A 24,971-nucleotide genomic window follows, 5' to 3' on the forward strand; every position below is an offset into this window, starting at 1 on the left:
GCTCCAAGTGCCGTCTGTACACACTATCATGATTTAAATCACCCATATTCCCTGCACCAATTTTTCAACTGGGGACTTTCTATGATATCAGCTTGCAACACCGCGCACCGGCACAGATCAGCCGCATCGTTTGCATTCTGCGCGCGCGCCGATCAAGGCCCGAGCGCCTTATGATTACGCGGCAATGTTTCTATGCAAATCCTCGCAGTATTAGATCGATTGTGATTACAGTTTCTCGATTTCTAATGCGGCTTTTGTGATTGTTGGCTAATTTCAGCCTCGCATGTATTGTGTTATAGTTATATTCGTAGTTACATTGTGCGATTGTCGGTCTCCGATATTAACATTCGCTAATATGTAGCATACTTTGTGAACTAGAAAGGACTATGACTTTAATAGGACTTAGTGGCAACAATAAACTCGGTCAATAACTTCAATATGTTGTATATTGATGCACTAACGCTAACTTACTTATTTGAGCATTTCTACAGATGTGGTTATGTAAGGAGAGAAGTGAGCTTTGCATGTACCTACAATTGATTTCTTTTTGATACTCTATCAAACATTAAAAAAACATAGAATATAATATAATAGAAGAGCCCATTTTATTATCCTAAAATAATTTAGAATAATTTCTAATTGGCTTGAAGTAGGAACCCGATAATATTCCCAAATACAGGATGTTCCAAATGTGTATGGTATACCTAGTAATGCTCTACCTCTGGGCTTCGGCTTCACACTACTTTTTGGGACATCCTGTATGTAACTTCTTTTGACTAAATTTGATCCTTTTCACTGAAGGCACCTGAAAGTATTTTCACATCTGAAAAAGAGGCTGACAAAAATGACTCTAGCGCTGAGTTTCTAGCGCTGTCTTTTCTCAGCACTGGCCCACTATTGTGTGTGTTGTGCCGAAGCAGTGGTAGGGTTAAAGTTATACAGGGACGTGTAGCGCTTTATAGAATCCTATTTGCAGAAAATAAACGACTTAAAAAAAGAAAGAAACCATATTTTTGTGCAATACAAAAAGTCCCGTTAACCCCTCGTGGCACGCTGGGTGTTACAAGTAGGTTCAATAGCTGTACTAACTTAGCTGTTTGTTCTCAGCTGGCGAGCGGCGGCGGCGGAGGGCGAGGTCTCTTCTGCTACCACTGCCCGCCCAGCCTGCCGCCCCATCAGCACAGGCTGCCGACCCTCGAGTACCCATTCACGGCTTCGCATCCTTGTAAGTACTTTTTTAAATATTTTTTATGCAGAACAAGGCATGTATTTGACCGCAATCGCACCTGATGTTAAGTGAGATGCAGTCTAGGATGGTACGTGCCTATTCACTCTCGACTTGAAAAGGCCCGGTGTTTGGGAAAAATAGCAGCAGGCAGCGAATTATTTATTTTTCTTGGTATCCTAGAAGCTCTATGGTTAATGCTGTGAGAGTTAGAGGCCGTTGTCTTTTCAGCCACTTCTTACTAATTTTTTTTCTTTTCTACATAAATAACTTCCAGCTATAGATGAGCACGTTATTTGTCCTTCTTGTCAGTACTTGACATACCTATGGCAGGCTCTACCAGTGCTTCTAAATAAACCTTTATTTCGAAGCACAGGTAGAGCCTAAAAGTTAAGGAAAAATGCATGTAGAGCCCCTTAAAATCTACCTTTTTTGACATAGGTTACATGCCATGAGACCCTTTCGTGAATCATTATCCTATAAGACTTTTTTTAATTACTCAATGGTGGATTACCTACTTGCAACCGATTGTTGTAGAAGACTTTCTCCTAATGTTGATTATGTCCCTACAACTTTTGTGCTTTTTCAGCCGTAGGACGTCCACTGCTGAACATAGGCCTCCCCCAATGATTTCCACAATGGCAGACCCAAAGTCCATTATTACATTTGAACAAACACTAATAGTAATCTGCCTATTCAAATAAATTTAGTTTTAGATTTAGCTTTAACATTTAGTGGATGCCTCGGCAGAAAGTTCCATAATTCGGTTGGGTCGCGTAACTACGTTAACCGTTAACTGGCCCTTGCTTCTCTTGTTTTTGACGAACTCGATTACCCATCGATTTACTTAAAACGCTACTTTGCAAATGAACAAGGGCAATATGAACGTTTAATTTGTTAAAAGAGGTTAAACGTGTATATTTTCTGACCTGACTTTACACTGCTAAAAATCAAATCAAAATCAAATTAAATCTAAAATACTTTATTCAATTTTGACCAGTATTTTGGCACTGACTGTCCTCCTCCTGGCCGTCAAAAATAATAAAAAGGGAAAAAAGGCAAATAATGTGTGTTAGTTATAAAACTTATTGGATTCGATTTACAAATTTTCAGTAGGTAGCATCTAGGGAGTTTTTCAATCAATGAATTAATTTTTTTTTTCATAAATATCCTTCCTATTTAATATCACTAACCACTGGTTGCAGACAAATCAACTGTTTTAACGTAATCGTCTATCGGTTCCAAGGTCTTTCCATTTTTTTTTGTGTTCTTAATTGATTTGTTAAGCAGAACGTTTCAGCATACTCGAATAACAAAATTAAACATGCTACAAAATACACTTCAACGTATCGAACGACAGTACCAACGAAGTTGCCGCAAGTTCGTAACTTGACTCTAACTGCGTTACTCGAGTTAAACTCTCGCCTTGTTTCCGAGAACTCGATTTTCACTAATTAATCGATCCGGACGAATCTGTGGCCGTTGATGGGTTAAATACGTTTTAATTTAAGATTGAATAAATAATCAAGAATTTGAATTTGCCTTTTTGGTAGATCGTTTTATTAAAGGTTATCTGCATGAGATAAATTGATTTGATCATTTAATAACAATCAACTTTTAAATACCCCCTCATAAAAAAAATATTGTTTAAGTAATTAAAACACATTTTTTCTTTTTTAAACACAAAGACATGTTTTTTCATCAATGTTTTATAATGCATTTTTAAGGAATGTAAGTTCGTAATTTTACAGTTTTCACTGTGTGTTTCACATTACCTAAATCAATCATACTCATACCTTTGTGTTTAAAAACAGTCACTATCACAATCTGTTTGCTAATTTTAAGCAGTGTCAAATGTGCACTATCTACAACCTAAGAGAACATGAGACACGTATAAAAGTCGTAAAACTTAATTACGAGTAAAAAATACCCTTTCGCGTTCATTCCTCAGTAGATTAGCGGGCGAGCATAACCTCAAACGTTCCAAATCAGTTTCTTTTACCATCTGCTATCCCGGGGGTGGCAATGTGCTAATGAATAGAAGGCGGGCGGGGGATGGGCGGGGCCCCCGGGGATTGGTCGCCGCCAGCGCCATCTATTATTCATAAAATAGTTTTTGAGTCGCGCCACTCGCAGTAATCCAGTTACAGATAACCCAATAAGGATCACGTCACTTTTGATTAGGCCCGCGTAATTTTTTAAAAACACGATCAAAGGCAGTAAACTAGTTATAAAAATGTCGCTGTCGGATGATTGGGTAAATGTATTAATTTTTAAAATCTATTAACGAAATGCTAGGGTGGGTGGGGGTTTAAAAAGCGGTCGGCGGCTAGTGAATAAAAAAGCGGCTTAAACGAATCTATTAAAAATGTATAAGGCAATTTGAGCCTGGAATACTCGGCGCTCGTTAGCCGAATCTCATAGCTGCCGATGGACGCCGTGCCTCCTCAGGGCTGTGCTATTGCGATTGAATGAAAATACTGAAGGCACAAGTTTATTTGTGAATTAAATATGTTGGTGGTCCTTTCTTGACTTTCCGTATATTTGTGGGGTGTAAAGAGTGACTTATCTCTACAATTAATGTGTTTAAATTTTATAGTCATCTGTTATCGCCATCTTTGGGTAGCCTAAAATTAAACAAAAACAAATAAGGTCTCAGAAACAAGGAAACATACGTAGTTGATGTTTTAACTATATTTTTAGCGATCTTTGGGGATCGATTCGGCAACATTGGATGCCTAAATCATTGAGCTGTTTTCGTGATTAAAGAAAACTAATTTGTAATCCCAACTAATATTATAAATGCGAAAGTAACTCTGTCTGTCTGTCTGTCTGTCTGTCTGTCTGTTACGCTTTCCCGCTTAAACCTCGCAACCGATTTTGATGAAATTTGGCATAGAGATAGTTTGAGTCCTGGGAAAGAACATAGGATAGTTTTTATCCCGGTTTTTGAAACAGGGACGCGCGCGATAAAGTTTTTCTGTGACAGACAAAATTCCACGCGGGCGAAGCCGCGGGCGGAAAGCTAGTCTAAAATATGGTCTATATTTTTTCCAAAATTCACTTCACTTCTATAGCAGTATTTAAGCAATAAACTACCTAACGAAGTAGGAATTCCGATACGTTTACGGTCAATCTTTGGCTAGCACAAAGAGGCGAGCTTAGCAGCTTTAGTAATCCCCAACTTTTTGCTGCACTCCAGCTTCCGGCGGAAGCCAACACTTTTTAATTTCCGCCTCCGAGGGATTTTTCTACCAGCCTGATGAGCTTCAATTATTAACATTCAATTAATGAAAATATTTATAAGCTTCTTAATCTGGACGGTGCTTTGTTTAGAAGTTACAGTGATAACGGGGTTTGGAACCAAAATACCCAAGTAGGTAAACGATAGTATCATGTCATTTTTTTACCTATATGAGTTTTCATAGTTTATCTTCATTGTTGTCCTACCTAATGTTCAAATATCATAGCTACAGAATTTTTACATAAATTCGACCAGAAAAAAGTCACCCCGGCTAATTTGCTAATTTGAAATAGGTACCCATTCAGATATTCTTATTGATCAATTAGAAATATTAGGTTCTAAAACACAGTTTATCAGAATCAATCATGTTTCAAGTCGAACAAACTATTTTTTTAACGTATAAAAATGTCTTTGAATTGAAACTATTTAGTATAGTTTCTGATCCAATCCTATCCAATTCACGTGCATCCCTCCCAATGTCCTAATTACCGGCACTAATTAGCAGGTGCGATGATACTACGCGCCCCGTTGCGCCGCGTCGCCTCGCTTCATGCTTTGTTATGCGCAAATGACAACTCGCACGCATTCCAAGCGGGCATGGAATACGCGTTCATTTGGAATCAACGGAATTTCAGTTTTGCCAATGAAACTTGGAAAAGCTGGCAGTAAAACTTGTACAGGGCGGTGCTAAATATGTATTTGTGTTATGACAACAGCTTATTCAGGTTTTACTTAGGCCCGGTTTTATGATTCGTAGTTATAATTACTAATGGTCAAATTTGACAGATGTCAAATGACAAGTGGTAAAATATCAGAAAAAAATGTTTTTCGAACAATGGTTACCTTGACTTTTAGTACATTTTTGAACTATTTGTTTACATTTTGTTAATATTTAACCATTAGTAGCAAAATTTAACAATTAGTTATTTTAACTATGCATCAAAAAACTGGGCTTTAGCCTGTTAGCAGTTTTCTAAAGACCGCGGGAATGCTTGAGAAAATTGTCAGTGGTGTTTTAACATTTTGTTTTTACGACACATTTTCAGACGGTAACAGTTAAATACCACTTTAAAAAAATGCATTTTGGGTCGGTTTTTTCGAAGTTTCCGACTTTCGAAATGTCAACTTTTGGCGTGACCTAATCACAAGCTGTGCGAGCCAGTTCAAAAAAGTGTCCACTCGTGAAGTAAGAAATTTTAATAAGATGGAGTGCCTCCTGATATTACTGTTTATTGAACATAACAGTAACTGTAGCAAAACACAAAAATACTTAATCTAGTATCCTGTCAAACCCAACCAAGACAAATTGGTTTTAAAAAGTCATAACCATCAACAATTTAATCCAAGTGAGTCTCCATGATACGAATACGTCCAATTAATCTTCCATTTAACTGCAGCCCGAAAATACACGAGTGTGATGCTTTTAAAATAGCCCGCCATGTTGAAGTTTTAAATTGATTGCTTTGAGCATCGGAAAAGTTGTGCTGGTTCTGTAGATGAAACGATAGTCAGATCGGTGCCATTTGTAAATTAATGTACACTAATATTATAAATAGGAAAGTTTTGTTTGTTAGTAATTAAGCTTCGGAACTACTGGACCGATTTGAAAAAATCTTGCATTGTATCTAATAAACATAGGTGATAAATTGTTTAAAAGAAGGTATCTATATGAAAACTTTGATAATAAATAAATTAGGTACCTATCTCTTTTCCGCCATTGACACTTCATGTCACACATTATTTGACTTGGCGGTACGAAGTTCGCCGACTAAGTACCTAATTTATAGAACAAAATCTTAGATCATTAATGATTTTCCCAATCTTCAATCCTGAACTCAATCTACTCAATAACAGAGGGCTGTGACAATCGTCTATATTGGCCATTAGCAGAGGTCCCACGAATAGAGTCGCATTAGGCAGAATAATAGAAATGTTGAGCCCTAATATTGTCACGAGAACTGTAATTGCTCGAATGGTGACAATGATTTATATTGATCAACGATTGTGACTTTCAGTTACAATTTCAGTAAGTTTATTTCAGAGTTATGTTAGTTTCAAATTGTAATTAACATTATTAGTTGCTCATTATTTTTCTATTTAACTAAATTAAATTAGAGAGCACAACATTGTTCTTGGTTTACTTAAAGAAACGATATGAGAGTACTTGTTATTAATGCAGCGGAAAAGCATTTGCAACCCTAGACTTTAGTTGTAAAAAAAATCATAATATGGACAATGATCCTTTTCCTATGTTTAAACGAAGTTGATTGCAATTTCGACTAAAAAAACCCGATAATTTTAAAATAATAGAATGTAAACGCGCGTGAAAATTCAGGAAGTTTTGAAAATTTTCAATCGTTTCCCAAATGCCAAATAATACATCCCTATAAATGTTAAAATAATTCTGAATGCAACCAGCTTTATGGACACCCCACAGTGTCCCCACCTCATCAATTCCATAGACACTATCCGATCGTTTTATCTATGGGGCGGCGTCGCGTAATGGCGCGCGCTTCCGAAGCTCTATGGGACACCATAGACAACTTTTGTGGAGGAATGCTGTAACGACCGTTTACGGCCAGTAATTGTTACTTGTTTATTTATGGGGAGTTAATGATGCAGCTTTATTGAAATCTTTTTATTTGATTTGACAGATTTTGTAATGGAAAATAAGTCCTTAAAAACAAAGTTATGTAATTATTTAAATTATCGTGTAAAGGCCAAAGTATGAGTTTCTAATATTCTCTTCTTGAACTTTAAACCGTTTTTCATTGTGTTATTATTAAAAAAAGAAAGTAAAAGATGATACGCAAACTTACAAGTTTGTCGTTGTGGAAATCTTTGAAGAAGGCCTTTATTCAGCAGTGAACGTTGGTAGAGATGAAGGAACGAACACGAACGTATTTTTTATACATTAAAGCTTAAAAAGATATGTTTTTACTAACCTACGTCTTTTGTCCCCAGACACGAGCTACTCGTACCACCCAGCGATCCACGATGACACATTCGTCCGTCGCAAACAACGGCGGAACCGGACCACGTTCACGTTGCAGCAAGTGAGTATCCATCCTCTTATATCTTCTTCTTCCTTTTCTTTTTGGGTTTGTTACTTCGATAGTGAGTGTAGTGGAAGTTAATAAATGAAAAGAGTGGACTGTATGAAAATAATTGTCTATTCGGTATAAAACAAGTGCGTCAGGATCGTCTTTTTCGATGTTCGCTCGCGAACCGAACATTGCTCGTTCGTTTGCCTTACGCTCGCCGCTCCCTCCGGTCACGCCGCCCGCTGGCAATGTCCGTGAGTAGACAGGGTTCGACCTCCTTTTTCTTTGATTTGAGTAGTTATCCTCTTTTTTGCATATGGAAAATGCTTTGGATTTCATATGATCATCAGTTCTTGAGGTCGTTATGTTAGGTTGTCTCGTAGCAGTTCTAAAGGAAACTAATTTAAGCCCACTGCCCACGTCTTGTTCCCACTCCTTTATCTCTACTTATATCCAGGATCTGGCCAAGCAATTTGGCCGTTAATGTGTTTGGCTGTTCTTGGGAATTAAACACTGGCCTTTTGGGTCGAAAAAATCTGATCAGACTCCCACTAAATCTTATCTTTTGAATGTATGTCTTTTCTGTGTGGTGTATAAAGTATTTCTATCTATCTACCATGAGTTTGTTACTTTTGTAAAAGAATTTAATTGCTATGGTACCAGTGTGCTCAGTGCGAGTTTGTATTGAACGTCGTCGCTAGCGAGTGCATCAAAAATCTATGAAGATTTTAGTTCTAGAAAGTATCTGCTAGAGACGCTGTCTGTAGGTACAGTCACGGAATGAAAAGGTTCGTCAGTTTTCAAATTGATTCCCTCAACGAATCGCGAGCACATTATTACCTTTTGAAACTATGTTACAGAATAATCTCGAGTTAGAGAAAATAATCTTTAACTGTTCGTCAGTAAAGTTCAAAATTATTCAGATCAAAGTTGTTTGACGATTTAACTTGTCAAGAAGATTATTATGATTGATAAACTAAAACGTATTAATATTATCTGTGCTAAAACCTTCTTGTTGGTTCAACCTGCCATTATCTATTAAATAAAAAAAAACTACATTTTGTAACACTGCACTGATGGGATAGAAAAATAAACAAGCAAAACCTTATTCGTTAGCAAACGTCATATTTATTTAAATGTTAGCAGCACTGTTTCTTGCACGGTTATGTTGGCAGGTTTGACTCTTACAGTACCTAGTGCAAGCGAAAACCGACATTAAGGTGACGAACCTTTTCATTCCGCGACTGTACATTGTACAATTCATCATTTTTTATGCAGTCGCTACGAAGTCGTTTGATGAACTCGCACTAAGCCCTCAGAAGTAGTGTCAGGTAGCTAATGGTGTCAACTGCCCAATTCCACGGTTCTAATACATCTGTACGTGTTCCAGCTGGAAGAGCTGGAGACGGCGTTCGCGCAGACGCACTACCCCGATGTATTCACGCGGGAGGACCTCGCCCTCAAAATCAACCTCACGGAGGCCAGAGTGCAGGTATGCATAAGTTTATACAGGGTGTTAGGTAAATGGGTATATGAGCCGACACTAGCCCATATTAACATGTGCATATAAATGGTATGGTGAAGTCAGAAAATTAATATCTTCATTTTAATTATTTTAATGTTCATACAAATCGGATTTTATAAAATTTATTTTGTATGAAAATTTAAAAAGATTACGAGTAAATGATGATATCAAAGAAGAACGGTCACGCCCCATACAAAAAAAACCCAGACCCGACAGAAACGAGACATACCTCAGTTTTTTTGTCATGTCTTAATTAGTTAAATTATATATTTTTTATATTCGAAATCAATGTATAACACCAAAATATTACCCTTTGTTTTTGTTCAGGCGTTATACAAAAACTAATACAAAATGCCTTTTTATCACCAAAATTGGTAAATGTATGTACCTAAATGTCTATTACAGCTGCTATGGAATGTATCTGAGTATTTCTCAAAAAAAATGTACGTAACGAAACGGTAGTAACGAAATAGTAAGGCCATAAGGCTTATTATACATTGGCGAAATATTGTGAATGCTCTTCATTTATTCAATTCGAAATATTTGTAAGTATGCACCCAAATACGGGGTAATATTAAGGGGTTAGAAATAAAATAAGGGAGTAATCATTCATACTATTTTAATAAAATTATTTTTGTTCCATCATGTTTATCCATTTTGAGTCGTTCTCTGTAAGCTTTTTGCCTTTCGGCATTGGTTTTTGGCGGCATTCCTAAAAAAACAAAAGAAGTAATCACATAAAAACGTAATCTAAATGATTTGATAATTTTTTGCTGGTGGCACTTCTGTAAAGCAGATAGTATCCAATCCTTTTGTTATTAACGCTCTATATTTTTTGAAATAAATTAAGTAGTGAATATTACTATGCTTAGTCAGGTAATAACAGTATACACTCAGCATTATGTTGTACTTTTTCGTAACGTAACGAAATTCGTAAAAAACGTAACGAAATATTAGACAAAATGAGATCAGAAACAAGTATTTTTTTGATAAAATTTGTTACAGCAAATATAAAAGCTTACTAAATGTTCGTACCACACGTATTACAAAAAATGGTTAAATGAAGACTTACCGTTCTATATAAAATCGCTGATTTTACTGCCTGTTACGAAAAAGTTGGATTACTAATGTTTGGCCAAAAAACGTTTCCCAAATTATCACATCGCAAACAACGTTTCGCAAATTTTCATTTGGCAAATTCTCATTTGGCAAAACAACTTATTGCAAACTTTTAATTCGCAAATGTCGTTTTTGGCATATTATTGTTTAGCAAATTATTGTTTGGCAAAGTATGTTTTGCCAAATGTTTCATTTGGCAAAAATATTTCACGATAAACTATTTACAAAATAATTTGATAGGTGCATAGAATGGAATACAAATTAGCTTGTGGTTATTATTTTGTTTAGTGGGTAGTTAATATGAAATTTGTTCTAAATTAATTTTCATATTTCACTCTTTTTATTGAAATTTCCAAATGATTCATTAACAATAGAGGTGATTCTAGCGCTCGGCGGCCGCTGCCGCGGCACGCTCACTTCGCTCGCTTCGCTCGCTCCGTTCGCTCGCCTTCGCGCGTTAAGGGTCACTGTTCTAACCTAACCTAACCTAGTATTTTGGGCAATACCTACTTTCTGCAACCATACTATTTTCTGCAATCTCTTTGTTTTACATACAATTCTTGTGAAAACCATGATCATGTGCCATAAGCTTTGATTTGTGGGTAACAGTGGGTAAGTATGTAAAAGTGTCAATTTGACCAAACAAATTATTTGGGATATAATGTTTGGCAAAATAAAACATTTGCTATATAAACATTTGCCAAGTAAAATTTTGCCAAATGATAATTTGACCAAATGAATTAGTTGCGAAAAGTACAGTTGCTAAAAGTTCATTTGGGAAATGAAACTTTGGCGATAAGTTGTTTGCGAAGTGAAATTTGGCGAAAAGTAATTTGGCCAAACGGAAGGATACCGCTTCACGAGCACTTTCAAATGGTGCCAATAATAGGTTACAGATTATGGAAGCTGGTAACATTGAATTTTTGGATGTTGTAACTTCTCGTTTCCACCCTGTATAATCCGGCTGTATCTCCAGGTCACCTAGATACATTCCATAGCAGCTATTTAGGTACATACATTTACCAATTTTGATGATAAATAGGCATTATGTATTAGTTTTTGTATGACGCTTGAACAAAAACAAAGGGTAATAATTTGGTGTTATACATAGATTTCGAATATAAAAAATATATAATTTTACTAATTAAGACATGACAAAAAAACTGAGGTATGTCTCGTTTCTGTCGGGCCTGGGTCACAGATGACCGTTCTTCTTTCTGACTTCACCATACCATTTATATGCCCATGTTAACATGTGTCTGCTCATATACCCATTTACCTAACCCATAACATATTATGTCCAAATACAGGGTTTATTTGGACATAATATGTTATGGGTTACCAATATGTTACCCATACTATGGGTGGTCCTGTAGTTATGAAAATGCATTTGCGAGGCTCGACTTTTGTCTTTGATAGTGGAGAAAGAAAAGTCACAAAGTTTTCCTCCATTATTGTCTTTATGATGTCTTATTTAGTCTTACCTTTGTTTTATTCTTGACTAGCACCAGGATTTTCAGCAAGATTTAACATTAGCTATAATTTTGATTTTATAATCGCTTTCCTATCCCAAGTTAGTCGTTAAATGTGCAAAGTAGGGGAATCAAACCCGCGACCTCTGGCTTGGTAGTCCGTTGTACACAATATCGACACTACCTAAATACATCATCTACGAAAGCACGGAATTAAATTAAATATCACTAATGTTACTTACACAACAATCTTCAAAATGCTTCAATGTTCAAGAAAACCTCACCAACGCTTGCGAAATCTTACTCATTATCATCATTTTAGCAATAAAAGTCTGGTTTCTCTCGTGAAACGTTAACTCTTATTTGACGTTTATGTCGTAAGGATATGTTTTACAGCATCTCAACTGTAAAATTGCCTTACTCGGTGGTAGGAAACCAATCTAAGTGCCTTTACATAAATTCCAAAAGAGTCTGATTTTATTTAAAAATCTAAAGAATGGTTGAGAGGTAGAGCTCCTTAAAGTTTTTGTATTCATAGTCTAGCTTCGGAATTTTAACTGTCTTTGAGCCCTTTCCAAAACATATTATGGTGCTGCAGTTCGATAGTTATTGAACATGATTAAAGTCTACTGATACACAGACTTGACAGTTTCATTCATATCTTAATCTTCTTTATTTTCAAATTCCAATCAGATATTTTATTCAAATATTCAAATCATAAGGTCATACAAAGTATGTACGTTGATAATAATAATAATAATAATAATAATAATAATGTCATGTCACCTGCCAATGTCATGTCTTGTTTGTAAATTTTCCTGAATAATTTTATGAAAATATGGACATTTAATTGTTAAAATCTTATCTAAATCGGGTTATTCCCTAATTTATTTATGTTTGTGCAAAATAATAGGTACAGTGTTATCAAACAGACTAAATCGTGTTTGTGTAATAGGCACCGCAAAGAAATGTCATACCCTCGAATCGAGCTGCAGCTAGTAAATAGTGATTATATTATGTTAGCGACAGCTTTAATGCAAGAGAAGCTGGCGAGGAGAAACGAAAATCTGATGAACATAACTTTTGTTGAATACATGAGTGCCGGAAAAATGTATTTCGTCAACTGCATCAACGACATGGACGTTGCCTTGGCAGGCAGCACATTATGATTCTGCGCGCACGCCCACCACCCCCTCCCGCCCTGTCCTCGTCATCGTCTCCGCGCTCCTCGTCGGGCGAAGAGTTTGTAACTCCCCCTGACACGGGCGCGTCGAGCGACGAGGGCGGGCCAACGACGCCGCCGCCGCCACCACGACCTGCGCGACGGGGACGTCCGCCGCTGCCGGCACGCTTGGGGTCAGCGAGGCAACCTGCCTCGCGCACGGCCCCCGCTACCGGTGGTGTAGTGCGCCGCATGCGATGGACTCAAACCATGAATGAGAACTGCATGCGCGCCTATTATGGGGCTACAGAAGGGGGAACCGTCCTGACTGCGTATCGTGATCGGATCCTGCCTTTGTTTCAGAACCTTGAGCCGACCATCACCGTTTCTGCACAACGACTGTCGGATCAAGTGCGGGCTATTCAACGGTGCAAGCTGTTGGACCAGTCTGTACTTGATCGACTCCGCCTGGAGGCGATGCCTGCTCGGACAACTCCCCTCTTGACGTCAGAGCCCCCTGCCTCGTCGTCGCCTACGGTGTCGTCATCGACACCACAAGCGGCGAGGGTAGACTCTGGTGGTGAAGAGGAGGGTTTGCCGAGTAGTGTAAGTTACCAGGTGAGTGAGCGATTGAGGAGGGCTTTGGAGGACACTATTGGTCAGTATCGGTTCACGTCAGATTCAAGGCCTCGACTACCGCGTTTGCCCACTCATAGACGTAATTTGGCGTTAATGGGAGCTCTGAATGCATTGCTAATTCCGTATATGCGGACTAGCACAAATTTATTTGATACCCACTCGATCCTGTATTGTGGTGCCATTGCGGTTTGTCGTGTTGCTGGTGTCCAGTTCCCAGACTCGACAAGTAGCTCCTCGGTTAAGTCATATGTCAAACATTGAAGATACTTAAATACGGCTATTTTACAGTTATATAAATTTAGGGCATATATGTTAAGAGTCTTATTTAATTTATTGTACAGAAACGGACCGAGGAAAGTAAAAAATCTATTTGTATAAATAAATTTGGAGATGGATTGCGAAGTGCAGACTATGTCTTTCCGTCTTTTATTAGTGGTGTCAGCAACATAAAAGTGCGAAGTGTGTTGTTTAAGTAATGTGTGCATTATGTATAATTGGCGGACAGTTAACACATTGCAGGAACTATATAGTAGGTGGGTAGGGTAGAAAAAGGGAAGAGAATTCGCGACTTTCAAGATGGCTCTCTGAGCTCGTTCAAGTGGAATTAATATAGTCTTATGTGCTCCACCCCAGGAAGTAATACAGTACTGGATAATAGATTGGCAGAGCGATAAATACACTTTTGTGATCAGTTTTTTGTCTGCTATTGTTCGAAGTTTTTTGAAGACATATATTAATTTGCGTACCCTTTGAACTAAATTTTCTATGTGAGGTCTGAAGGAGAGTGTCCCGTCAATTATGATCCCGAGATATTTTAGGTTGTTAGTTTCATGGATGGTGGGGCACATACATGTGTGTTGATGTTATTGCTCTAATTGGTTTTGTCAAATTCAGACTCGCAAGTCTATCAAATCACACGTAATATTAATGATTCGTGCGGTGCGTCGGTGAGGGGTTTTGCTTTGTGCGCCCGCGCCGCTCGCGGTCATACTTAGATGCATAATGTTTGTGACGATAGCCGACCTAGCTGACCTACTAGTGCATCGTGTCGTGGTGTAGTACTTCTTACTTTTAGATAGATCTAATCCTCTCCAAATATGAATTATTGTGGATACTATACTATGAATTTGGGAATAGAATATCTCATTCATAGAAAGACTTTAATCTTTTTGCAATTCCATCATTCATTCCTGGTTTCTAGACAATCACCTATCCCCTGGAACTACTCTACCTTCACTGATTCGGTTTCTTTATCAGACACACTTTAGACCCTGTCCTATGACCTATGAAAACTACTATAGAGATGTTTCTAGATCAAAAACTACCGATTGGAAAGAAGTAAATGGTTTTTTTTATTAAAATAGTAGTAGTAGAAGTAGAGTGCATTAAAGAGTACATCTATCATCTCGATCTCGGGTGTTTTCTATGTATGTGTATTATTGTGTATGTAAGTATTTAAAAAAAAAGTATTTAAGTATGTTTATATGCGTTGTATAGTACTTATAGTACTAGCTTTGCTTAGTTTGGGACTAGAGGCGCAGTGTAAATGCCCAAGGATAAAAAATTCTATCTACTATCTAGCTATTATAAGCAATCCTTAACTACACCGTATGCCTATCTGCTGAGATAAATCGAAAAAATTTCCACACAAACCCCTCATTTTCCACTTAGCATTCAGCTCGGCTGCAGAGTGGATTATACAAATCCATAACAAGGTCTAAAAACTCCACTAAGCAGATGAAGGTTAACTCTGGTTGGTTAGCAGCCCGGCCAATCACAGCTCGGCTCTTTAATTAGGTATTGTTCGAGCACTAATTAACTCGCCGTTCACTTGAGTGGGATAATTATTGCATAGATTCTTTTTATTGAAAGAAAACTGATAATCAAAATTGTCTCTGCTAGAAAGTGCTGTCTTTCAGACAAAAAGAAATGTTATTAGTTCCTTTATACATCGTGTCCCAAAATTCAACGATAAGCCGGCGCCATAGGTTGGACAAGTTCATCATTACTTTAAGCAAATAAGAAAAAATATCTATCTTTTTTTCTTATTTTTCCTAAAGTAGTCATGACCTTGTTCACCTTATGGACTATGTTTTTGTGTCAAAATATAACCTATTGCCACTATACAATATAGTAAGCAGCTGCTAAATGCGTAGCTTGATGATTTGTCATCTTCATTTTCAGAGTCCATTAAACATGCTCTACTTATTTGCTGCATTTCAATACAAACTTAACTTTGCAGTTGAATAAAACGTCTCCCATACTATCTACTTAAAAACTCAAGTTTGTAATGCCGATTGTGATAGAGCCACAGCTGAAATATATTCAGATTTTCCCCGTTAGGCAGAAACTTGTATTGAAAAATCTTCGTTCTTACCTCTCATGATTCTATGTCCACAGAAGTCTTTACTGTTGAGTTGCACTATCTTACTTTAACCGTAACTATAACCTTAACCGGTGTTTTTTTATGGAGTTTGACTGACTTTGACGTAAGTTAAAGTTAAAGTTAAAGTAAGATGGTGCAACCCAGCCTAAGGCATTGATTTTATCCCTTGCGAGGTTTGACAATCTTGAAAAGTTCTTCATTTCGTTTAGAAGTACGGAACCTTAAAACAGATACAAAAATGGGGTAGTCCTAACCTTAATTTAACCATACCATAATCTCATACATTTGTATGATTGCAACAAAGTTCGCTCACGTTCACGGCTGTAAATATTGAAGGCGCTGGCAACACCGTAAATAACATTAGTATTCAAGCTGCCTTCCCGGGTTACTGTTCACATACACGGATAACTGGATATACTGAAGGTAGGGTTGGGTTGGTGTTGCCAAGTTAAAAAGTTTGCTAATCGATGGGGAAAATCCCGTGAAATGAATTTTGTAGGTGTCTAGTTATTATTTGAATTTAACGTAGGCACAGCTATGTCAGACAGAGGTAGTTTCAGGTTGCCATGTAAAATGTTTGTGCCTTTGTGTTTGTGGTTAGCTTGTAAAAAATAAATTTTATTCATCGTAACTATTAAAACTTCAATTCTAAAATTTTTTATGCTGAATATAAATAATCCACTTACAAGTCACTTGAAAATGTTCACATAGACAAGTCTGAAATGTTTATTATCTCATTGGTTATCTTGGCCGCCCTGTCAACAAAAGTTTAAGGTTCTAGGCGTTTGTTTTTCGTGTAAGATAGAAAATCATGTTTTTAGTAGAAGCTTTGTACTTACATAAGACAAGGATGTATTAATGTGTAAGTAGAGGTCAGTTAATTATTTTAATTGTTATCTATTTAACTTCGAAGCAAAAGAAGTCTTCGTCGAAATTACCTCTGGTTTGACCCGCAAACATTCAATTCGTAGTAATCTAAAACCGGGTCTATAAATATATCCGGATTCCGGGTCAACCCTACACTCATCGGCCGGTTTTAGGCAAATTGCTGCGCGCAAGCGGGCGTATTTTATTTATGTGCCAATAAAAATTGCGCCGTTCGCCGCTACGGCGCGCCACGTTCGCAATTTAGTAACGTTGTCTCTGGCAGAGGAATGGCCAAGTTGATTGGATGTTTGGTGATGTAAACATTTTTGGTCATAAGTATTAACTAACCTGTCAAAGTTTAGTCCCATTTAGGCTCTCATCATTTTCCGGGGAGATAAATATGCTACGTCCTTAAATGTACCTAGAATGTCTTGTTAATCAATAAATTTATTGGCTCAATTAACTGATAGGATTGACATAAGGGTATTTCTTCGGAGGCAAAATTTTCGATGTCTTTGGGTATAGTTCTGTAACCAACTAACAAAATGGCATGCAATATTTTTTTTCGTATAGCTTAGCTATAGCCCTATCTGGCGCAAATTACATTTTTGACATAATTGCTGTCTTTATACAAAATAAAAATATTTGAAGTATGATTCTCTGATTCATATGGTGTGTCCGTTAGCCATTTTCCGGAACAAAATGGTTGATGTAGCATTTTCCTTTTGATATATCAATATAAATTAAAATTATTTCGAAAGCTCATGAGTTGTCCTTCTACAAAAAAAATGTGTCATAATTTTAATTAAGTTAGTTTGTTCGCAAAAAAATAAATAAGCAGTGTCCGGCATAAAATACTGATTCATATGGCGTGAGTTGTTCTTGACCATAACTGGTCAGGTTTTAATCATGAGAGTCTGGTTTCTGGCGTGGAGGCAAGCCTATCTTGCAACGAATGAACTAGAAGGCAGACGTGGAGCTGGTTGGCTTAGAACCCGGTGTGACGAAGGCAAATACTTGATTCATCTGTGCTTGGTTCAGGTGGCATGCTGATTACAATGCCTACTTTATAAAATTACATTATTGCATTAAAAATCTAATCTGTCTTTCTTGTGATGCTTTTGGGTTATATATTCATGTAGAAAAATGACAACACTGTAGTCTGTATGTATGACGAGTTTTGCTCGATTTTAGGCAAAAAACTGATTTATCTGTGCGTGATTCATATGGTCAGGGCCCTATATGAATCATAAAATAAATTAGTTTTTGGTCTTTCAAGCACCAAAAAAGGGTTTTTTAACTAAGAATGACATCCCAGACTGCATCTCACTTAAGACCAGGTGCGATTGCGGTCTTGTTATGAATAAAAAAAAACTTATCATTTTTATGTTAAGAATAATTTGTGTTTAAACAGTAAATAAGTAGTATATCCGTTAAGCTAGCAACCATAACACAAGCATATTTGTTGCTTATTTTGTAGCTAAATGGCGCTGTATGAAATTGCCCAACGATTTATTTATTTTTATTATTATTTCAGCTACACTTATGGCGTCCATAGCACATAATAATATACTGCTGAGCATAGGCCTCCAATGATTTCGAGATTAACTGATTGCCATTGCCACAACCTCTATAAGCTCATCTCACCTTCTTCACCTTGTAGGTGGACGTCTTAACAACAATAGCTTGGATAAGTGATACAGCTCGGTAGAGTCATCTAAAATACCTTAGTGCCATAAGATGAAAGTCTACATCCAGTGTGTGTTTATCAGTGATGACAAATTGTACTGAAAAGCGGCCTCTCACTGTAGGCTTACGAACCACAAAGTTGCATAGTGTACTATGGAGTGGACTATGCTTGTTTTTTTATGCAATCGAATCTGTAATGAGGAGATCTGTAAACGATCTAAAGTCGCATGGTGGCATAGTCCGATGTTTTAGCAAGCTGAAGTGATAATGGGCAGGACACATAGTATACAGACATGATGGCCGATGGGATAGCACGTTTCTGGAGTGGAAGCTACGTGCCGGAAAGCTCAGTGTAGAACGTCCTCCCACAGGAAGGCGCAGGATGCAGGCTGCTACCAACCGGTCATTATGGAAATCATTGGGAGAGGCTTATGTTCTATGTTATGATGACAAAATATTATGGATGTATACTAAAGTTTCAAAAAAATGTTTTTTGTGGAATTATTGTGGAATCGTTGCATTTTTTCATAACAACAGATCATTGTTTTTGTTATAATATGATTATTTCCTTAATTTAGAGCCAATTGTACATAAATATCATAAATTTTATTTCTATTTTTGATTAATATGTAACAAATTCTGATTCATATGGGCACAAAATATTAGAACGTCGATATCTTGAAAACTACTTTACAAAAACGAGTCCCTTATCCAAATATATGTTATTGGGTGTACCTATTTTCATATGAGTCTATGTTACAAACCTAAAAGTGAATTTGAAATTTGTCCATATGAATCAGCCGAAGAATGCGATTTCGAAGAAGTGCCCATAACCGCACTTATTTACGCGTTGTAACACCGTATAGATTCAATTGTGATATTGGCTGTATGTAATCAAATACATAGTACTATAAGTACATAATATGTAAAATAATCAGATTTTAGCTAGAACACTTTATTTTGTATAATGAGATTTTTTTGGCTTTTTAGCATTAAATAAACATGTATGTACTATTTTCATCTGCCTACTCTCCTTCCCTAAACGGCAGACATAGACTTGCGAAAGGCTTATGAATACAAAACTTGGCTCCGTTCTCTACCTAATGCGTTTTAGATGGGATTGTTCCACGGCTCGGAATCGGTTCCGGTATTGTTTCGGTTTTGCTTATTGGCTGCGGAGGCGACCCAATTGGGAAGGATATTGTATTGTATGTGTTTGTCTTTGTAACCCTGTATTGAAAGCTTTTGTGCGACGAGGTAATGTACGTCTTGTGGGCATGTTATTTATTATATTTTAGCAATTTATATGTATTGTGGGTGGAATACATATATGGATTTCAATCCAATCTTCTGAAAAGCATGCTACATTACTCAAAGGAATCCTGCAAAAAACAGTTTCAGCAAAAAACGGGACGTATCTGTGGGAACAAGTCCTAACTAGCAAATAGATTACTTGCAAGGATAAGACTTGAAACGATTAACATATTATTGTGGCACAAGAAGTTTTCACTATTTGATACTTACTTCAGTATCAGGAACACTATAATCCGGGCGTTTTCAAGGCGAGAGTGAATAGGCACTTACAGGGCAGATATGTACCATCCTAGACTGCATCTCACTTAACACCAGGTGCGATTGCGGTCAAATACCTGCCTTGGCTAGCATAAAAAAAAAAAAAAAAAAAAAAAAAAAAAACTTCTACTTTGGTCCTGAAAAGAAGAGAAATCTGATCATCCAAAAAGAAGATCTCGTGCGTCAGATGTTAATGGTAGGTATATCAGTCCAACCAAGCACTCACAGATGGTTCATACTCATGGCGATCGCGATCGAACGTCGAGTCTTTCGTCATCGTAGTGCGCACTCGCTAAAATAATATTTTGTATATCTGAAAGTGTTGTGAATGCTTATACTAAAACGTTTGTTTTTATTTGTATAGAGAACAATAGTGTCTAGACAAACCTAAAAAGGATTTAGGACGCTATTTGGATCAAATATGTAATTGCTCAATAATGAATAATAAATAAATAAATAAATACTATATAAGCTGTCACCAGGATTATACTTATGCTCCACCCCTACCGATATTTTAGTAGGTAGGTGTTTATTTGTTCCCTATTAACCCACATTTAGAATTGAGACTCAAAACTTGAATCAAGTTCAAATTATTGTTGCCAACTTAAACCAATCACAGGTGTGAATCTATTTTACAGTGTAGATTTATGCGTCATTTCATAAAGCCTAAAATCATTATCCATAACATTCCGCTTTAAACAGTATCGAGTTTGACTCAATAAAACGGTCTAAAAGACCGCGCGCGCACCTCAGGTAATCCAATCCGGCTGACAGCCGTTCCCGGTGGGTTCTTTTTATATTTTTCTAGCGAATTATCACCGACACTCTCCGGACGGAGGATGCGAATCAAATTGAAAGCCGACTCAATTATATTACGGGAGCTTAGGGCTGCGTTTGAGGGTATGTCATAACTTATGTCTAGTGACATTAAACCGTACCTACACATACGGGTTGAGTTTAATCATTAAAGTAAGTAGGTAGGACGAAAGGTGCAAGAAAATTGAACGTCTTGATTTTGGTTTTATTTTCACGTGGGATAGACATATTTTGTGTGTGAAAATACTGCGTGTTCCACAAAGTGACTATCGTGTCCAAAAAGAAATGTAATGATTCTGAGTTTAACACCCGGTATCCAATCAAGAGTTGATGTAAACCAATCAGATTTCGTTATTTCCACATCGCCTCTCCGCTCAGCATCGGTTCAGAAAACTGTTGGTTATTCAAACACATCTCTCTTCTCCGCTTTGATGGACCTGGCCCTAAGTCTTTAGACAGAGATGACCTCAGTTTCCCTCAACCCTCACAACAGAGCCTGATGTTCGGTCATCATTTTGTCAAGGTTTTTCATTCAATTACCTATCATCTTTACCTCTCTCTTTGCCTAGTCTTATCGCCTAGTATTTGGCTCTATCCCCTATATCCCATCTGACCATGAACTATGACAGCTAGGGACTGGAATTCGCTGTCTTTCTACTATAACCCGGTCACTATAACCCGGGCCTTTTCAAGGCAAGAGTGAATAGGCACTTACAGGGCAGATACTTATGTACCATCCTAGACTGCATCTCACTTAACACCAGTGTGCCTACCATGAGTTTACGTTAGGTGAGCTCGCTAGCGAATACGTCAAAAAATTCTATGAAGATCTTATTTCTTGAAAGTAGTCGCTAGGGGCGCTGCACAATATGTCATACATTTAAATGTCATTTTTTTACGCAGTCGCTGGCGAGCACACCTAACGTAAACTCATGGTAGGCACACTGGTCCGATTGCGGGCAATTACCTGCTTTGCATAAAAAAAGAATGTAATTTCTTTATTTTCACTACAGTCCTGACTCCTGGGTCTGTTTAATAAAAACTCAAATGTTCTTCGCCAGCCCTGACTCACGTGCCAAGACGGGAGGGGAAAGGTAACAGCCACATACCGTAATGCCATTTCGAGATGAGCGACTTAAATGCGTTACCAATAGCCAGTGGAGCTTGGTCCCTAGACCCGATGACTATTTCGGAAGTGTCTGTCTGGAAAATTATGTCACTACGATGAAAATGATGGCGTTTACTACTTTTTTGAGGCTTTTTAGTTAGTCTTCAGTCTTCTCTAAATTAAATCACCATCTGTCAAAAACTGAGTATTCTCGGGTTAAATATATTTAACTTTAGGATCTTTTTTACTGAGAAAAAGCTATCTAAACAGCAGTGTTACCAATGCACATAATTTTTAATCAAAATTCACTTAGTTGTGAAATGTTGTCTTCTGGCACAAGCTGATTGTGTGACCACAAGTCAACCAATTCACTTGAGTCACAACATGTGAACCATATGTTTGGATTTCCAATTCTAATTTCCAAATTAGCGGAATAAATTAACTCACTTGCGATTAGGGCAAGTAAATATTCGCAACTACTAGAGCAGTCGGAAACTTCCCGGACAGCCTTAAAGAATGCAAGCTCTCCTTACGCTGGTCACATGGCCATTCAATTCGCAACAGTTTTGGCGGTTTGGGCAACGATAGAGTAGCTTTTGACAATGCTTGTTAACTAATGGAGGCGGAGGGGTTACTGCGAAAAACGAACCGAAGTTTCGATTGTTGCTATTCCTCTCACGCAAAGCGAGGTGGCAGCATGAGCGACAGTGACAGATGATCTGAAACTACTTAAACAGCGTTTCGAAATAGCCCTGCAGGATCGACGCACAAATTGGATATTGTCTTACGTGTCCAGCGGGTGGTTATGTCGATGGATTAAGTACTGGCCAGAGATGTTTTACGTCAACTGTCATGTTCTGACCCCGCAATTTTGGGGAGAACTGAATTTTGCGGGTAAGTGATTGGGTTGTGGTCTGTATGTTTAGAAACGGGAAATATTCGATTTTTTGTGACACATAAACGACACTTATTAGACACTGAACACTGTAGTTCAAGGTAATATGCCTTTAATTATTACCTATCCTGTAGATGTTTTTACCCGACTGCACGTGTGCGTGTGTTTATTTACATACTGATCATTCGATAGTTCAACCTCAGTACTTACTCGTAAATAATTTAAATATTTTTTCATTATTAAAGTACTCATAAACTGTCACAACACTTCACCAAAAACAATATTCACTCGTTTTAACGCCAATTAAATCGCACGGCTCTTCACTTTGGTGACGTCACATGAGAGCTCCCTCCTCATTGGCTGAACAATAGGGTTGTCAACCAAACAATGGGACTTGAAAGTTGCAAATTGGTGGCAGGGCTGTCGATTACCCTTAATTGTTCTGGAATAAAGGGGGTTCTATGGGGCTAGGGAATGTTTGTTTGGATTTCGGGTCCAGAGTTCGATGGTGCTTGAACATGGTGTTACTATTGTGATAATTTTTCATTAATTTGCTCCCAAAACGGTCCAGTCTAAGTGTTGTTTTAGTTATTCAGATTTTTCTTCACAATTGATGGCTATTGCAAACAATACTCGGGCTCTAGGTTTTTTTATTACCCAAAGGAAATTATTTTACTTGTTGTGCACAATATTCATGTAATTTAATAATTAACAACTCGACTTCCTTCTTTCATTGCGAGTTATCCCAAACAACTCTATGACTGATTGAGCCATCCAAATCTCTTTCCCCAATTTAGCCAAAAGTCAATATTTTTTTCCTTGCTCCCAACCCAAGCCCTATCATGCCAAAATACTGACAGAGCTACGATCACAGTTACAATATTAGTTTAACGGTCATTCTCCGGATCTGGATTATTTTGTTGATTACCCCGACCTTTTTTATTTTTGAATTTAGAGTAAGTTTAGGTAAAACATTTCAAAATAGACATTATTACGAGCATATTTTTTATATTGGCCCATCTGTAGCAAGCAGGAATAAAAAGTTATGCAACATCAAAATTTTCATGGTCGGGGTAATCAAAGTTGGGAGTCAGAGTAATCAAAAATAAAACAAAATATTTTATTTTCTAAGGGTTTTTTTAAGTTATGGTAAAATAAATGTTATTTTAACTAGCCATTTGTTATTTTGATGTATAAACGACAATATTGTAAAGTTTATTATGTATTAATAGGAGATAGGATTTCATTTTAGTAAAGGGTAATTTTGCTTATTAAACGTTATTTAGTTAATCATTCATTAGTAAAATTACAGTATTATTGATTACTCGGTGACAAAAGTCGGGGTAATCAAGGTCGGGGTAGTCAAAAAATTAAGGTTTATCCTGAGCCCTGCCCAATCTGTAAGTTGAATCCCATATGTTTTAATACACAAAAATGCGGTTACATGGACCATTATTCCTGTACATTCTCAAGAACTTTCCATGTAAAGAAACCTAAAAAAACAGGATAGAGTAAATCAATCGTGCACTGAACCAAGGTCGGGGTAATCATATTCTTATCTCGATAACTCCGAAATCCTGCGACGAGTTGCATTACCGATCACCTCGGCACGCAGGCCACCACTAAAGGTTCACGAGGGAGGATAGAGCTCGTTTCTAAATTGTGTAGCTAGGGACTTAGGCGCACATTAGCGACGTGTCGGGGTAATCACGGTTAACGCCCGGACACAACTTCAAATAGTTATTTTACAAAACCTTTTAGTGTTATAGTTATATCGTATTTAATTTATCAATGTTTATTTAATCAGTAATCGATTACATAAACATTGAAAGCGGTAATAATATCGGATTAATTTATACGAGCAAATTTGTTCTGAAATCGGGAGCGCGGACACGTCGTGGTAATCAATTTTTGACGACTTACGATTTTTTTTAAATTACTTAATTAACTATTATTAACTATCTCTGTGGTTTAACAACAAGAACCAAAGTTATACTATTAGATAAAAATATTTGTTACTAAAATATTATGATATTCGGGTACTTTTTGGCCCCGGACACGTGATTTTCTTGGCCGGTGGAATGACCCTTAACTATTATAATTTTATTAATATTGACATTATTTCGCGACAGCACGTTAGGATCGAGTTACAAATGGAGCAACGATCTGTCCGGTCCCTGGAGACGCGCGCGCAACCCTATCATCGTG

At 37.3% G+C, this 24,971-nt stretch overlaps 1 protein-coding gene across 1 annotated transcript in view; it reads left to right on the forward strand.

Annotated features, from left to right (window-relative positions):
* Nucleotides 1-437: 437 nt before the first annotated feature.
* The window catches only part of Drgx (Dorsal root ganglia homeobox), a 71,956-nt gene continuing 47,422 nt past the window's right edge, over nt 438-24,971 (forward strand). The window contains exons 1-4 of the mRNA XM_028323700.1: nt 438-501; nt 1,108-1,225; nt 7,434-7,525; nt 8,904-9,005. Of these exons, the coding sequence (XP_028179501.1) occupies nt 439-501; nt 1,108-1,225; nt 7,434-7,525; nt 8,904-9,005 (375 nt within the window). The 5' untranslated portion in view covers nt 438. The remainder of the gene's footprint in view (nt 502-1,107; nt 1,226-7,433; nt 7,526-8,903; nt 9,006-24,971) is intronic.

Source organism: Ostrinia furnacalis, unplaced genomic scaffold (assembly GCF_004193835.3).
Source record: "Ostrinia furnacalis isolate ACB-3 unplaced genomic scaffold, ASM419383v2 OfSCF0677, whole genome shotgun sequence".
Lineage (NCBI taxonomy): Eukaryota > Metazoa > Arthropoda > Insecta > Lepidoptera > Crambidae > Ostrinia > Ostrinia furnacalis.